The following is an 18,838-nucleotide window of genomic DNA, read 5'->3' on the forward strand; positions in this document are numbered from 1 at the left end:
CTGATTGATACTCTCTGACTTAAGTAAAAAAAAAAAACTTCCATAGTGTAAAATCAAATTTTTTCTGTAGTTGCTTATATTCCTCATACACTGGATTTTAATAACTATTAGCATGAAAAAAAAATAGTGTAGTCACTTCCATTTAAAATTTGTTTATACAGAGGTGCCTGGGTAGCTCAGTCGGTTAAGCATCCGACTTAGTTCAGGTCATGTTCTCCTGGTTCATGGGCTCCAGTCCCTCATCAGGCTCTGAGCCATCAGCCTGGAGTCTCCTTCAGATTCTCTGTCTCCCTCTCTCTCTGCCCCGCCCCCCACTTGTGCACATGCGGGTGCGCTCTCTCTGTCAAAAATAAACATTTAAAGTTTGTTTATATAGTCATCAGCAAACATAATACATTTAGTTAAACCCTACATCCATTCACAAATATCAAAGTAAAAAAGTAAAAAAAAAATAGGAATTTTGAAAAAGATAATTGCTCATGGAAAGCTCATGGAAAGCATTTTCCTCAAATTGGCCAGAAACTTATCAAATGCCACATTCATAATTAACCAAAAAGAAAACAAGTATTCTTTGGACTACACTGTCAGCTGCTATTTGATGCTTAAAATATTTTTGAGCTATTTTTCTCAAAGTAGTAAGCAACGCAGGGACAACTGACCATCCATATACTTCATACACAAGTTCTTTTGCATTGCATTCTGGCAAAAATCTACACAGATATAACAAAAAAGAGTCTTCTCCCAGAGGTATATTTAACACGCACTGAACCTATAATAGGTCCCATTACTGTAATCCCATGGTTTTGCTGTGAACAAATGATGGAGGGAAGAGAAAGAACATGTGTTTAATAAGACATTAAGAAAATGTCATATGAAAATGAGTAGATTTAAAAAAAAAATTTAACATTCATTTATTTCTGAGAGAGAGACAGAGAGAGCATGAGTGGGGGGAGGAGCAGAGAGAGAGGGAGAGACAGAATCTGAAGCAGGTTCCAGGCTCTGAGCTGTCAGCACAGAGCCGGATGTGGGGCTTGAACTTGTGAACTGCAAAATCACGACCTGAGCCAAAGTCGGATGCCCGACTGACTGAGCCACTCAGGCGCCCCCAAATGAGTAGATTTTTAGTTTATCTCTCTCTCTCTGTTTTGTTTTGTTTTGTTTTTTGCAAATACAACGAATTATCTAAAAAAAAAAAAAAGAGTAAGTATTGCCTCCATTGGCATTTCAGTGAGCCACTAACTCCTAATTACAATCCCACTTACATCAGGAATTAGAACAATTTCAGGAGATACTAACAGGTAAATGAATAATTTGTACCTACGTTTTTATGATGGGTAAAAATTCACAACGTTGATAGCTCTTGAAAGCAGTTTATTAGCTTTAAAGTTAATTTATCCAAATCAATTAAGAACTTTTAAAGGAAAGCACTCATGAATTAAGCTGATTTACCAGTGAGCACATACTCAGTGAAGATGTCACTAGACATGGGTGGCTTCAGCTACGCCAAGAAGCTAGTTGTACGACTAGGTCAAGTCACTCTTTTTACCCCACAGAACAAAGACTGTGGACTTAGCAAATGCCAAAGGCCTCAACAGATAAGGAGATAATGTTAGTGTCTGCACTGGAAATCACCTTCAACCATCCCAAGTAACTGGTGAAGAAATAGGCTCAGAGATGTAACATGACTTAGCCAAAGTACACAACGAGGCTGATGGCACTTTTCACACAAATTGAGTGAGGGAGTGAGATTCACCTAGTATAGTGCTCCTCATATGATTACACAGCTTATCTACCTTCTACGATGGAGACATGAAAGAGGAGGAAGGGAGGGGGTGAGGAGTGAGAGTAGGAGAAGGAAGAGAAGAAAAAAGATACACAGAATCATTCTTACAGTTTATTTCCTTACACATCAACCAAATTAGAAAACAGAATTTATGGATATTCAGTTCAAGGACAGATGTCCGAGTTCAACCCTCCACTAATTACTAACCAAACTACTTTTCAGAACTACAGAGGTGCCTTTATATTATGTCAGCTCTAGAAAGTTCCTTATGTGGAGCCAGTAGTTTTTCCATGTCATTTAAATAACCTGATATGTAGGACTAATGAGACTAGCTGACCATCACTGCCTTTCTCCTATATGTAGGCAATTTGCTAAAAAGCATAATTACTTTCCTCTTTTAACAATTCTACAATTTATACTTTATTGTGCTCCTGCCTTTTTGCTGAAGTCTGTGGGTGTTTTGCAAAGGTGACCACCACATCAAGTGATAGAAGTGTTATCCCCTGGCTATATTGGTAGAATGTACTTGCTTAACCCTCTCACACCAAGTAGCTCTGCTCTAAATTACATCTCAATACTGAACAAGAGAATTTTTTTAGACTCTATTGTGAATCAGAGGGTCCTAGTATCTGAATTATTTTCCATAATTGCTTTATTTTCAATTACTATTATAATAACACATTATTTCCAATAATTGTGGCAAAAATTTGTAAAAAAAGATAGTTGACACATTTTTTTGCATTTGTATTTTTATATTTGTAAAATATAAAATTTCTACACTTAGATTAACATAGGAAAGGGTGCCTAGGTGGCTCAGTCAGTTAAGCGTCCGACTTTGGCTCAGGTCATGACCTCACGGCTTGTGAGTTTGGGTCCCGCGTCTGGCTCCTTGCTGACAGCTCGGAGCCTGGACCCTGCTTGGGATTCTGTGTGTCCCTCTCTCTCTGCCCCTCCCCTGCTCGCAATCGTTCTCTCTCTCTCTCTCCCTCTCTCTCTCTCTCTCTCTCCCCCCCCCAAGGTAAATAAACATTTGAAAAAGAGCTAAATATATACATATGAAATAGATCTTGTTTGATCCTCACAATTCTGCAACATAGCGTGGAAGCTGATTTTTTCATCTTACCAGTATAGAGACTCGAAGCCCGAGACAGAGGGTTGATGGATTTAGTTAAAAAAAATATAAGACACCCAGTTAAATCTGAGTTTCAATAAAGATCAGATACGTTTCTAGTGCAAATACTTCCCAAATATTGCACACCTATACTAAAAAATTCTGTTGTTTATACGAAATTCAAAATTAACTGGGCAATTTTTATTTTACCTGGAAACCCTACTGAGAAGTGACTTAACTAAGGTCATGGGCTAAACCTTCATTTTCAGACCAATTCCACCATGTGAGGTTCCTGCGAGATACTTTTGCTTAGTCATTTGTTTACAACGCCTTCCATATTTCTATTTCACCTTCCTTGTCAACTCACTGTAATCTCAATTATGTCCTTCAATTTCTCACATGAAGAGAAAAATGAATTTAGGCAAATTATTCTAACTGATATTCAGTCTCATGAAAATGCCTACTGTTTTGTACTTCCAAAGTACTTTACAGTTTATTTCCTCATTGACAACAACCTTCAGGGAATAAAATGAGGAGTCGGTGTTCATTTTTTTCAGATTTGATGATAAAGGCTGAGAACATTTAGAAGATCCAATCAGTATCTCACAGCTACTAGGGAGATCTAAGTCTGAGGTACAAGTCTTGTTATATAAAAATCCAATTAAGTAAAAGTAACATATATTCTATTTCCTTTCATAGTAAGATAATGAACAATATAAAAGGCTATTTTGACCTTTACTTTAACAGACACTCATCAGGATGAGCCACTCTACATTACCCAGGCCTGTTTCAAAATGGTAAGAGCTAAAATCAAAGAAAAAAGGATGGTTTAATAAGAAATTTTTAAATCGCTTCACTTAGAAATAGTCTTTACACTCAGAAAAAAGCGTTAAATGTGTTGAAAACATGTCAGCATCAACCGAAATACGTTAGGTTGCTTTTAAGTTATAATATTATCTTGGGGCACCTGGGTGGCTCAGTGAGTTAAGCCTTTGAGTCTTGATTTTGGCTCACGTCATGATCTCTTGAGTCCCATATCAGGCTCTGTTGACAGCCTGGATTGTCTTTCTGTCCCCCGCCCCCCCCGACAGGCTTGTGGACGTGCGTACGCACATGCTCTCTCTCTCTCTCTCTCTCTCTCTCTCTCTCAAAATAAATAAATAAACATTTTTAAAAAATAGTGTCTTAATGTGCTTGATAACAGAGACTTGGTTCTATTATACAATTAATATTTAAAAAACGTCATTCAGGCTAAGAAAAGGAGGAATTCTGCCAGTTGTGACAACACATATGAACCTGGAGGACATTAAACTAAGTGAAATAAGGCAGACACAGAAAGACCAATACTAGATGATACTCCTACAGGAGGAATCGAAAAGAGTAAAGCTGTAGAAGGAGAGCAGAATGGTGGTTGCCAGGGGCTGGGGCAAGTGGCAAAGGGGAGGTATTAAAAGTTTCAGTTATTTAAAATGAATAAATCCCAGCGATCTTCTGTACAGCATAACATCTATAGTTAAAAATACTATGTTAGACACTTAAAAATTTGCTAACCCTCTTATCACAAAAACTGTAATAATAAATAAGGGGGGGAACTTCTGGAGAGGACGGATAGGTTTATAATATTGATTACAGTGACGACATCAGAGGTGTCTACTCATCTCCAGACTCATCAAGATGTACCCATTGTGTGTGTATGGCTTTTTGTATGACAACAGATAATAAAAAAGAAAATAAAAAGAACTTAGGAACAGAGTCACAAAAGTTTCAGTTAGGTCAAGTGTATTTCATAGTAGGCAACAAAGTGATTTTATTTTATTTTTTTTTAATTTTTTTTAACGTTTATTTATTTTTGAGACAGAGAGAGACAGAGCATGAACGGGGGAGGGGCAGAGAGAGAGGGAGACACAGAACCGGAAGCAGGCTCCAGGCTCTGAGCCATTAGCCCAGAGCCCGACACGGGGCTCGAACTCACGGACCATGAGATCGTGACCTGAGCTGAAGTCGGAGGCTTAACCGACTGAGCCACCCAGGCGCCCCAACAAAGTGATTTTAAATAACCTCCTCTAACGGGGTGCCTGGGTAGCTTACTCGGCTTCGGCTCAGGTCATGATCTCATGGTTTGTGAGGTTGAGCCCCACGTCGGGCTCTGTGCTGACAGCTCAGAGCCTGGAGCCTGTTTCGGATTCTGTGTCTCCCTTTTTGCTCCTACTCCACTCGTGCTCTGTCTCTCTCCCTCTCTCTCTCAAAAATAAACATTAAAAAATTAAAAAAAAAAATAACCTCCTCTAACAGGTAAATGAATTCAATCCATCAGTCACTGAGTGAACCAATTGTCTGGCAAACTTTGCTTGAAACTAAGTGCTGCAAGGGATCTGGGGATTGCTTCCACAACTATTATTATGGGGAGAAATCACAAGGATTCAGCTAAATATTCAAAAATATTTTCCAAGGTAAAGCAAACAGATGTCAACACATTTAAAAATGTTTGAATAGGGGTAAGAAAAAATTAAAGCTATTATCCTGGATTACATTTAAAATGAAAGAATGTAGAGGTGCCTAGGTGGCGCAGTGGGTTGAGTGACTGACTTTGCCTCAGGTCATGATCTCCCAGTCTGTGAGTTCAAGCCCCGTGTCAGGCTCTGTGCTGACAGCTCAGAGCCTGGAGCCTGCTTCAGATTCTGCATCTCCCTTTCTCTCCGCTCCTTGCCCGCTCACACTCTGTCTCTCGCTCTCTCAAAAAATAAATATTTAAAAAATTTTTTTAAACTTGAAAAAAATAATAAAATGAAAGAATGTAGAAGATTAGTAAAGTTAAAGGTTAGCCACTACTACAAAAAGAGCCATCTTTGAAAAGTGCTCATAACACAACATATTTTTCCCTCTTCCTCCTCTGGATCCTAGGTTTTCTCTCTCCTTTTTTATGCATTCTCTACCCCTCCCCCCACCCCTGGCCAGTTCCCTTTCCTATTTCTCTTAGAAACTTTGTCTCTTTTTTCCTTCTCAGTATCATCAATTTTCCTCTGGTACCGGGCTCTTGGTTTTCCATTATTACGCTCATTTTCTCTCTTTTCCCACCTTTCTCTCCGTTGCTCATTTATGGAATTTTGTAATGAGGCAATACATTTTAAAAGCTATACGATAAATGTATTCTTATTTTTATGTATTACTGAATAGGTCATCAGGTGTCTCAGTACTGTATTTCAAAATAATACTTAAAATGTTTTGTAAGAACTGTTATAACTTTAAGGTTTATCATACCAGGCATAGTATGCTTATGAGTAGTGCTGCTTTATTTTTATGATCTTATATACTAAAATTTCCAATCTACTGACGCATGATATTTAATGTATGAGTAATTAACTCAAGAGCATTAGGAAGGGTTGTATTACACTGAACATTTCTGCAACAAGACAATTCTACTCTTCTAACAACCTGTGGGGTAATACTACATAGATATTAATATCATTTTATTAACTCATGATTTTCTTCAACTTTGAAAAAAGAACAAGGACTCTCCTCATCCATTGGGTTTCTACAAAAGAAATAACTATCACCAAGCTTACCATCTGCCATTTTCTTTCATGCAGAAGTTCTAGGTCTACCACATAATTTGAGCGCTATTCAGTCTGAAGATGCCCACATACTTTTATTCGTTGTTATTGCCACACAAAGCTAGAGATTAGCTAATTTCTATTTCACACCCTTCTCACTGTGGTAACTTTTATTATGAATAATTCTATTTGTTAAAGATATTTAGAAAACTCAAGTCTCAAGAAGAAGTCCTCTATATACTGAAATTGTTTGAAGCCAAATTATCTAGCATGTATTCCACGACAGGCCGTGACTTTGAGATAGACCATGCATTTTGTGCTTCTCAGCTTGTTCTAAACAGCAAAGTTAAAAATACCAACAGACATTTCATTTAAAGTCTTTTCAATAGGTTCCCAAGAACTATACTAGTCATCAACTTTTCCTTTTTGTTAAAGGTTTATTTCTCCTCACCAGCCTTTATAAGAATAAAGGATATTAAAAAAAGTGTATTCATTTTAATATGTAAACTATATTGATCTTCATTGAATATATGTCATCACTAAGATACCTTCAAAAGTAACCCAACTTGACACTTACAGTAGTTCTATTTTCTTTGAAATTTCATTTTCTTTCCTGTCATACTCATTTTAACAAATCCATACTCACTTATTATCACAAAGCATCAACACTTCTCATATAAAAACACAAACTTGAGGGGTGCCTGGGTGGCTCAATGGTTTGAGCGTCCGACTTCAGCTCAGGTCACGATCTCATGGTTTGTGAGTTCGAGCCCCACACTGGGCTTGCTGCTGTCAGCCTGTCAGCACAGAGCCCGCTTTGGATCCTCTGTCTCCCCCTCTCTCTGCCCCTCTCCCTGTTCGTGCTCTCACACCCACACACACTCTCTCTCTCTAAAAAACAAATGAAACACTAAGCAAAAGAAAACAAAACACAGACTTGAAATCTGGAAAGAAATATTTCATTAGTTTCTAAAAATTCTATTCCATCCTCTCATGTAATTCAACACCCTGCCCATGCTGAGGGATGGACCCGAATCCCAGAATTATTACAGGATTCATGATAACCTCTTGTTCCAGGTCCACAGACCCTGCTCACTGCAGCCTGGCCTGAAGCCGGGTACCAACCGCTCCAGCTCTTCCTAAGGTGTTGTGGTTTAGGGTGGTTTGGGTAGATACAGAGCCATGCAAGGAAGAACACTCTTTCCTTATAAAAGTAGGGTGGTATCTTTTTCTTACAATACTGGAAAAGGTAACAGAGTGTTCTCAAGAAATATTAAGTCTGGTGCTTACAATTTTATTTGATGTCTCCTGAGTCATTGAGCACTTACCTGGATAATATCGGGCCAGGCCCGTGGCACTGCCAAACACCTGCCACAACAACGAAGGATCTTCTTCTCGATTTTTTTTGAAAACTTCATCTAAGGCACTTGTCCAGTTGAGTTCATTTAGCACGATTGTTGCTAAGAGAAACAAAAAGAAAAAGTCGTATCTATAATAATTGAGTCTGTCTTCACTTATTTGCAAAATAATGCTACATATTTTCATCATTTTACCTCTAAAAGTACTCTAATCCAGTGGCTACCAACAAGTTTAGACATGGAATGATTTCCTGCAACAAATTTTTGTATGATGGAGGCCATATTGACATTTGGGGCTTGGTAATTCTTTGTTGGGGGAGCTATTCTGTGCTTTGCCCAGTGTTTAGCAGCACCTATGACCTCTACCCAGTAGATGCCAGTATCACCCAGCCCACACCCCCAGTGGTGATAAGCAGCAGGCTTCCAGACACTGTCAGAACAGAATACAAACAAAACTGCTCCCTGTTGAGAACCACTGTGATGTATAAAGCAGGCCAGAGCAGCTCTCCTGGAAGAGAAGGGGTGGGAGGCATTCCTCCCCTCGAAGCAGCTCTGAAGAAATCTACACAACACATAAGGGCACAGTTTGATCCCCACCCTCCCCTCAATTCTTGATGAATCTCCATAATAAACGGACATAATTTGATCTGTTACTAAAATTGGAAAGAAAAGATGTTGGTCATTTAGCATAGTTTATTAACTGTATTTATACCATAGCAACAAACGTATAAATTCTGACAAAGAAAAACATTCATTCAGGGACTTGACAATACATCAGTGTTAGAAATAAGGAGTACCTGATGCTTTACTACTACCTTTATGAACAATAGTTCTTTTTTTCTGGTTACTTCAATTAAATATCAGAGGATGTTGCTAATAAGGGCCAGGCCATAGATCTTGATTCTTACTTATAACTACGGACTGATCTTGGATAGGTATTAAAAACATATGCCATTTGGGGTGCCTGGGTGGCTCCGTCGGTTAAGCATCCGACTTCAGCTCAGGTCATGATCTCATGGATTTTGGGTTCGAGTCCCACAGTGGGCTCTGTGCTGACAGCTCAGAGCCTGGAGCCAGCTTCGGATTCTGTGTCTCACTCTCTCTCTGCTCCTCCTCTGCTCACACGCTATCTCTCTCTCTCTCAAAAGTAAATAAAGATTAAAAAAAATTTTTTAAAACATATGCCACTCATATAATGAAAGATAATTATAATGTGAGATTTAGCATATAATTTATAATTATGGGCCTCCATGATCATAGTATCTCATGTCTAACATATTAAACATGTAATTAGCTTTGAATATTATGTTCCCTTTACAGAAAAAGATGACATACATCATCTCATATCCCCCTCCCCCCCCTTTATGTGTAAAATATGTACCACGGCCCTAGCAGATCGGGAGATTGCACCACTGTGCACTTGAGAATCTATGGCCAAGCCTAAACAATGGAAATGAGTTTGGGATAAGGACTGGAGATAATGCTTAACTCTTATTCTTCCCTGTGACCACAGCAAATAAAGGAAGCAAATGCAGTCACGGTTAAATCATGCCTGGTATTTTGTAAAGGTAAAAGAAAAAAAAAAGCTTCAATTTAGAAAGATGCACAGCATCTGTGTTTATATTTTAAAGTTTATCATTTACAAAAAAAAAAAAAATGAAAACAAGGGTATTGTGAAATTGTTCTGGGACCAGCATCCTAATGCATTTCTCATTATTGAGAACTAACAAGATTTCCATCTTTATGGATGTGATTACTTGCAGAAAGATCAGTTGTGTGTGTGAATATTCATGAGCTGGGTCTGATCCATAGTGCATGTGAGATACTGGTGAATTCATATTCAAAAGCATGATCCAATGAACATTAAGTGGCCTGTTATAAAAAAATTTATATTCACATAGATAACCTGAACTAATACTCACTATTCATGAATATTTATAGTTATATACAAAACAGCACAGAAAAAGAGGAACATTGTACTTTTCTTTAAACATTCATGAGTTTTACAGTAATATTCTACTGAACAAATAATCATGTTTATTTATGATCCAGATACACTTCATTAATTGCCAATCTATTCTAACTTATCTCTTCAATTTCCTTGACTCTTTAATTCCCATTAAGCAAGTGATATCTAATTATTATTTTTAATAAAGTTTTATTTGTTTTTAAGGCTGCTAATTTTTTTCTTAGTTTTATTTGACAACAACTACTAAGTACCAGGCTTTGATATGCTGATTGTGAATTATACTTCTATGTATTTACGGGAAAAGTCAAGCTCTGAATATTCTTATTATGGTATAGGTCTTAAGATTTGTTGTTTATATACCTGAAAATTCTTTTTCAGGTAAGATATTACTGAGGCAGATTTCTAAATATTTTTCTCAAAACTTGTGCATGTGCAAATAAGCTAAGTACAGCAAAACTCTGTATAATACGTGTTTGAACTGATTTTAAATTTCATTCATATGACAGAAATGGTACTGTATACCTATCGCATGTGCAAGGTTTTATACCAGTTAAAGATACAGATGCTTCCATTTGCCCTTGTACATTTATAAAGATTTTTGAGTGCAATCATTATTCTATTACTCATTAACTTTACTTGAACGACCACAGCAAGAAATCAAAATTCAAAGAATCTGTCATGGGATTGAAAAGTTAGTGCAACCTCTTTAGATTAAGAGTTTGGCTATAGCTGTCTATCAAAATTCACTTGGTCTTTAATCCAACAGTTCTACTTCAAGGGATTTTTATACTATGGAGAGAGTATGGATCTCTAGTCTTTAATCAGAAAACGTTAGAGAGACACTCGTTCAATTATACTGTTCAAATGCCTCAAAACACCAAAATCACAAAGTAAATCAACTGTTGCACTAGGAATTATTTTTTTTAACTGTATTGAACACGTTAAAATGTAAAAAAAAATATGTAAACCATCAAAGCAAACAAAAAAGTATGAATGTTATTTTAGATCTTTCTTGGTTATCTGGCTATATTTTTCTGATTCACAGTATTACATTTGACCAAGAAACATATCTTATTTTGATTTCCTAGTTATCTGCTTAAACTTGTAAAATTCAACAGCTTCTCCAGAATTACTAAGGTGTCTAACATCTCTCCATTTCTACACTATTGGTGTAATTCAGGATAAACAATACTGAAATAACTGGGTAATCTGCAGATGATAGAATGAAACTAATGCGGGATATTGGCCATGCTAAAACAAGTTTATGTCATCTCCTGAAACTTTTATCTTCTCCCTGCTACCTCCATTATAATTACATACACAACTTTTTTTTCTTTCTCTTATTTAAATTTATAAGTAGATGTTATTTAGGAAGATGTTTTTAAATAATTCTTCTGGCTACCACTGGATAGAAAGCCTAGTGCAATCAACAACTTAAAAGTTACTATTCGATTTTTCATTTCACATTATCAAAATCTAAACCTTCCACGATGAAGAAAAAAATGAGTCCAAATTCTTCAGAATATTATTTTCAGCAAGTAATACTGTTTAATAAGAATATGAAAGTGTACTGTTCATTCTCATAAAGACTCAATACTCAAAAGTAACTGGTATTCTGACTCACTAAAATTCAACAGACTTTCAGTTTCGGTTTGTGACTATATATTACAAAGATGTTTAAAAGCAATTACTTTTCTGTAGGTCATAATCTTTATTTGAATGTCCAGGGCAAGAAATAAAAATGCAAAGACTTTTATTTTAATTGCAGAAATACAGACATGAATTGGCAGCCAAAAAAAAAAATGTTTCATATAAGATTTTCATAAAAAATTATCTTTTTAAAAGAACTCCAAATATTTCTTAGCCAAACATAACTTCATCCTCCTTCCAAGGAACTTAACTAAGTGTCTTATGGCTGCTTGAAGAGTAAAATCAGTCCTCATTCTAAGTCTGCTTTTCAGAAATGAAGGTTTTTATCTTTTAGAATATTAGATGTTGCAAAAAATAAGTCTTTTATAATGTGCAAGGCTAAGCTGTTAGAAGCAGTGAATGCTGGAAAAGCGAACCTTGACTCAGGGGCCTCTACTCTGAAAGGTAAGACAGAATTTCCCTGCTAATTGAATCAGAACGCCGAGAATACACATCTCTGTTCTTCTTATACTTAGTTTTCAAAACATGGCCTTGGGGTTCAGCAATTCTCTCTTGTAGAATATCCTATTGTTCAAACTGGCTTCTCGGCGGAACAAAGAAAACTCTAATTTCTAACAGCACAAAAGAAGTACCTTACATTTCCTGCTAATTCTTCCAAGATACACGAGGTAAATCTACATCTTATTTATGACATGGATTACAGAGTCATTGACAAGTTCTGAATGCCATTTTCCTCTGCCAATTTCAATCCACAAAGTGTTGCACTATTGCTCCCTTTTCAATTTGAGTACATTTTCTTGATTTACTCAGGGTTCAGGGCCTCACTGTGCTTGGAAGGCACTACGTGACTATTCGAAAACCTTAAGGTTATTTACAATGCCCATAAATGTCAACCACATCTTCCAAATGAAGCAGAGAGAAGCTATCAAATAAAAACATAACAGTTATGATTTATTCCAAATATAAAATAATTTTGATAAGTCTGTAGCAAAAATGTGTTTTATATAACACACGATAGTTCTGACAAGTCTTTGATAAGACCTGTAGATATGAAAGCAGTGAAACAAACTAGATACTAAAATTATTTTTAATAGTGCTTGATATGGTACAGTTAAATAAGTAAAACTAGAGAATTGGCCAAAATGTTTAATATACTATTTCCATTTAATAAAACTGATCTATTATAGCCTGGCATTTAGATAAAATTGGCATTTTTATTTAAACTACTGCCAAGTGAGTAATATTTATTAAGCCTTTACTGCATGACAGCAGGTGTGTTAACCATTTTCTATGCACCATGTCATTTAACTTTTAAAATGACACCTTGAGTGAGATACTAATATTATTTTCTTTTTAAATGACAAAAAAAAAGAAAAACCCAGAAAAGGTATTCAATTTGACAAAAAAATACAGTGAGAGCTGTAAAGACAGCATTCCATTGTGTTAGATTCTAAAATTTATAGTTTCTGAGCAATTGATTTCTAAGCTTTCATTATATGTGGAGCTCTGATTATCTACAATTTCAAATGCGGAACAAATTAAAAAAAAAAACAACTATGCCTCTGTAGCACAGTATTTCTCAATCCAGAGTGATACTCCTCCCCAAGGAATATTCAGCTACGCTTAGAGACATTTTGATTGTTGTGACATGTGGGAGGCTACTAGCAGGCAGTAGGGAGAGTCCAGGGAGGCTGCTAATTTCCTACCATACACAAGATAACCCCACCACAAAGAACTACCCAGGCCGAAATGACACCACCACCCAGGGTTAGAAATCTTGCTCAAGTACAACTATAAACACAACACATTCAATGCACTATGTAAAAAGCAATATTCACGATGAACAGTGTCAACAAAAAGCCAAAACAAAATGTCTTCGAAGTTGAGAGGTAAGGTAATTTAAAAATAGTATTTCATGATATCAAGTTAATACTTTGGGCTACATTTCGAGACCCTTTGAGTTGGACAAGTTTTCATTTTAGTCTCAGAAATTCTAAGTAACGCATGATTCTCACACCTTAAGAAGTGAGGATTTTAAAGTTACCTTTTAATGCCATTAAATATCATCCTTTCCCACCTCCTGTGTTTATACATTCACAGTCAATTACAGTTTTGCTTTGTTTTTCTCTTAATGATTCAACACTTACTATGTGATTCTAAACTCATTGTATCTCTGTCACATTTGTTCATTTTATCCTGTAGTGCATAAGGTAGTCATTACAAGTTATATTTAATAGATGAGCTGAGCCGGTGTCACTAATTTTATTCATCAACTTCATCTCTAAAAAGAAAAATGTTAATAAGAAACCCACTGATCCAATTAAGCACACACACACAAAGAATCCACTTTAAGGACTAGACAGGGTACATAAATATTAAAATGAACGAATCTTTTCAGTAGATTTGGCTAATGGAATCTCATCTAATCCCAGTGTAAATGAAAGATTAATAAGGTACAGGGAGATTGGAAGACCAAATCTCCTCTCTCTAAGCGTGTCTCAGGCACTAGAATCCATTTCCCACTGTGGATGGGTCAACAGAAGGCTCTATGGCACACGTAGACCCTGATGAAGAGATAAGCCTTACTCCGAACACAGTGTGTTTGGTACAAATATTAAAAGGCCCTTGTCCTTGTCAGTTCTCTAACGCCCCTATTACTGAGATTTCTGGCCGTGCTCCCTCTCTTCAGTTTCCCATAGATTGAGCACGTGGCTAATGCCCAGAACACAGCTGGAGTCCTTTAATGAAATCTGCACATTGTGGCGGGCCTAGATGGAGCTCAGAAGAATCCACCTGATCATTAGAGAAAATAAGAATAATGCAAGGAAAATGGAAGACCCTAGGATCTAATGTCATGTTTATTAATTGAAGGATTTTAATGTCACTTTCAATAAAACAGTGATTACTTGTAACATTTTTCTTGCAAGCACCCAGGGATTCTGCTGAAGAAATATCCTAAGGAGAGGAAACAAGGTAAAAACTTTGTTTCATCATTCAAGCATTTTAATTTTTTTTCTAATATTATCAAAACCAAATAAACCATTAGTAACTTTGGTAGCCAAGAGCCTGTATCACTGGCACAACATGCTACTTACAACTAATCATTTAGCCCCTTATGCTTCTGTTGTTTTCATCTAGAAAAAAACCCCAAACAACAACAACAACAAAAAAAACAACACACAAATGCAGTAAGGATCCTTAGATAATCTGCAGGATTGATGTGATTGTCAAATAAGCTTATGAGTAAAAGGCAATCAGTCAAAAATGGCTAAGATTACAATCCTCTCCTTAGCTGTTTAAAACCTTCTATGGTGTGGGGCACCTGGGAGGCTCAGTCATTTAAGTGTCTGACTTTGGCTCAGGTCATGACCTCACAGTTTGTGGGTTGGAGTCCCGCATTGGGGTCTGTGCTGACAGCCTACTTTAGATTCTGTGTCTCCCTCTCCCTGCCCCTCCCCTGCTTGCGCTCTCTCTCAAAAATAAACAAACACCAACAAAAATAAAAACACACAACTTGTATGGTGCATATGTCTTTTAGCTGCTTTGCACAGATGAAGGCTTTCTTTTACAGCTCAGCTTATTATTTTAGTCTTATCAGTTATTTTCTTTTATTTGAACAGCAACATTTCTTTTACATACAGCAATTAGACTGTAATTCAGTTGATTCCATAATGAAGCCACCTTCCTTCTAATTTATTAAGAAACTCTCAGATGATGAGATACTCTTCATTTGAATCATTTGGTTGAAATATTTTAATTTTAATTTTAATTTTGGAAACACTGCATTAATTTGTAAATAGAAACCAGGAACTTCAGAGTAATTACCTGAAGAAGACATTCCAATTGCTTTCATTGATATTACTTCACCAAAGGTATTTTTATCATAAATTAAACTATTTGTAATTTAAATTGCAAAACAAAAAAGTTAAATATTTGTTTCTATGTATTAGTATTATCTTTCAGGAAGCACAGAGCCTGTTAAATTTTGAACACATGAAAATAACTAAAAACGCTCTAAACATCTTTTATTTCAACTTTTAAAAGTGAAACAAAGTATGGGAGTTTTACAAAAAATAAAAATAAACCGAGGCCATTCAAGTGGAGTTGGAAGCCATGTGAGAATTAAAATGCAATTTAGACCAAATTTACAAGACCTCACACTGAGTTGTTTTTTTTTTTTTTAATGCATATAATAGATTATGTTCCTGGTGGTACCCTTTCCTGAAACTCCCATTTATGAATTGAGTATACAAATGAAGGTAGTGCAGGCACAGGCTATTCTAGCTGACTGCCTTCCCACTCATAGGCCTGATGTTTTGAGGCCAGAAGAAACTACCTGACCTTGGGAAAGTGTTTCCCCCTCTTGCAAACCTCATCTTCCTCACGTGTACAATGTGGATAATCAGCGCATCTGCCTCATGGAGCGGTGTTGAAGATTACATGCACTTAGAACACTGTTTGTCACCTAGTAACTGCACAATAAATATTACCAGCCCTTATCATTAGTATTATCTTATTTAGCTCTTAATATCCAGCATGCAAAAGATATTTTTTGAGAACTATCCTGATGGAACAATTCTGATGGAGCTGTACGATGCTAGATGAGGAATTAAAACCTGGTATTTTCCCCTTTCCTAAAGGCACGTTTTCTCTTACCTCGACCCCAAGTGAATGGCCAAAGACACTACTTCACTTTCCTGTTGTAAAGTCTCATGAAGAAACCACTGTGTTAACTTTTCCAAAACCACTGGCATTATTAGAAGAGAATACAAACTGAAAAAAAAAACATAAATCTAATGATATAATTCAGTGTACCATGTGATTTTGGTGAGGAGGTAATTTTTACAATGGGATATTCCCAGTGGTCCCGAAATCAAACCACATTGGTGAATGCAGCTCTGAATATAGCCCAGACACACTAGAATTCTGGTAGAATAAAATACGACAGACCTAATATACGCACCAGAGGCAAAAATGCGCATGTATGTATGGAGTAATGAATACACAGTTCTGTTAAAGCTGAAAGGAAACTCCGGCTGAGAATTACAGACCCAATGAGACATGGGAATTCCCTGGCCTTTGCTCTGAGACTGTCTAACTGCATACACAATTTAATGTCTACCATGTAAATCTGGACTGCTGAATTCACTAAGAAGGATCAAAAAGTATCGAAGCTGAAATAACAAGATACGGTTGAAGAAGAAGGATAACAAGGTTCCTAGGGAATAGGGTGATACTGTCAATGAGGCACATGCTGCCTGGTACCTCAGGGTTTGGGTCAACCAGTTTTAGAACAAAGAGCTGCCTGGTGATTTTAAGGTGGAAAGATCAGATGCACTGAAACATAGTATGCAGTACTGGCTGGCTATAATGGAGAAGAGAAATCCCTTGGTTTAAACACCATGCACTGCTTCACAGTGAAAATAAAACAAAACGAAACATATCTAAGACACTAAGCTAGATTGTTACTTATACAGTTGTGAATGAAATCTAAGATCATTTTTAAGACAAAAGATTAACACCCTTGTGTCTGTGGTTGCTCATGATTAGAGAATTGTGCCTATGCGCATACATGCAGAGCATGTAGTACGTATTTTGTTATTTATACAAACAGACATTTATGAAATACATCAACTGCCAGCTTTCAAGATGTTTACAACGTACTGAGCGTGATTGCTTCAGATTTTAATGTACGTGATATACTTATTGACACATGAAATTCATAGTTATCAGCCCTGGCTGCTGTGTTACTCAGCAAACAATTTAATAATAAATAATTATTGGGGCACCTGGGTGGCTCAGTCGGTTAAGCGGCTGACTTCGGCTCAGGTCATGATCTCACGGTCCGTGAGTTCGAGCCCCGCATCGGGCTCTGTGCTGACAGCTCAGAGCCTGGAGCCTGTTTCAGTTTCTGTGTCTCCTCTCTGACCCTCCCCCATTCATGCTCTGTCTCTCTCTGTCTCTCAAAAATAAATAAATGTTAAAAAAAATTTAAAAATAAATAAATAAATAAATAAATAAATAAATAAATAAATAAATAAATAAATATTTTTCTATCTTAATAAGTCATGTGTTTTAAGTTTTCACTTATAGCTTAATATCCCACAAGGGTTTAAATTTATCGAAGTCCAGTTGGGGAAGAACCACAAGTTATTCTGACATAGCTATAAAATATAAACGATTCAACACCTAATCAAAACAAATAATTTGCACATAAACTATTAGAAATGGCTTACAGGTTTTTGAGCTGGTAAATGGAATTAGAAGATAGTAAATGACCAGGTCTTGTTGGTGCTAGCTCTTAGGTATTTCTTAACTTCTCTGACTCTATGACTATACCCACTTAGGACTTTAGCAATAGCTTTCAAATAGTCTCTCTGCTTCCAATTTTAGCTCACTTTAACCCATTCTTCCCACTGTTGCCACGGTGTTCTACTTGGCAAATGCCCGCCCTAATGAAAAGTCTTCAGCTGTTCTCCATAAAAGCTGGTCTTAGATGGTCTTCTTCCCAGCCGCCCGACTTCCCCTTTGATTGCTTTTCTATGTGCCATAAGCCCAAGCTATAATGAGAGCTGTTCCTTTCTCAGAGGAAACAGTGCTGATGCCTCCCTCCCATGTTACTGCACATACTGTCTTCTCTCTCAGGACTTTATCTACCATGGCCACTCATCAACCTTCTTCCTTTTCTCTTAACACAGAGAGCATCACCTTCTCTTTATTGATTTTCCCACCCCACCTCCTTCTCTTTTAGCAGAATGTGTATCTCCCCACTCTCCTATAGCTTTTTCTATAGACCTCTATCACATGCTTCCCACATTTCACTATCTTTGTTTATTTTCATGCCTATTATACTGTCCATTACTAGGGTAGACTGTACGTTATTTATTTTTCCTCCAATACCTAGAATACAGTGGTCCCAATAGGATGGGACCATTTCGTGTTTAACGCACATTTACAGTTTTGCAGGTAGAGGCTGGAGAAAACCACACCTAGGATATCTAGGGTTGTTAGGAAAATGAAAATGATGCTATGTTTAATGCATAATAGGCATTCAGGGACCAGTAATGACTAACATGTTTACTAAAAAATAGTTAGAAATAAATGAAAGAGTAAACAAATATGTGTGATTCTCATGTGTTAGGTCACCTTTTTAAGTTAGAGGTAATTTTCAGTAAAGGGTAAAACAATTTCAGTTCATCCTTCATTAGGCTACATTCTGAGCAGGTACAAATGATCCAATGATTCCTTTTTCTCCCTTTAACCCCAAGTGGTAGGTGAATGGTATCATCATCTGAACTGGAGGAGTCCTATCATTCTGGTCCTCTTTTTGGCTTCACTTCAAGTTCTGTAATCGATCAACTACTTTTAACAGAGGATTTGAAGAGCCAATATCACACCATAGCCCAGTTTTTAGGA

At 36.7% G+C, this 18,838-nt stretch overlaps 1 protein-coding gene across 11 annotated transcripts in view; it reads right to left on the minus strand.

Annotated features, from left to right (window-relative positions):
* Nucleotides 1-18,838, minus strand: part of CACNA2D1 (calcium voltage-gated channel auxiliary subunit alpha2delta 1) — a 496,078-nt gene that overhangs the window by 132,833 nt on the left and 344,407 nt on the right. For all 11 annotated transcript variants that reach the window (XM_019825390.3, XM_045052315.1, XM_011280348.4 and 8 more), the window contains one exon: nucleotides 7,774-7,905. In XM_019825390.3, the coding sequence (XP_019680949.1) occupies nucleotides 7,774-7,905 (132 nt within the window). The remainder of the gene's footprint in view (nucleotides 1-7,773; nucleotides 7,906-18,838) is intronic.

Source organism: Felis catus, chromosome A2, assembly GCF_018350175.1.
Source record: "Felis catus isolate Fca126 chromosome A2, F.catus_Fca126_mat1.0, whole genome shotgun sequence".
In the NCBI taxonomy this organism is placed as follows: Eukaryota; Metazoa; Chordata; class Mammalia; order Carnivora; family Felidae; genus Felis; species Felis catus.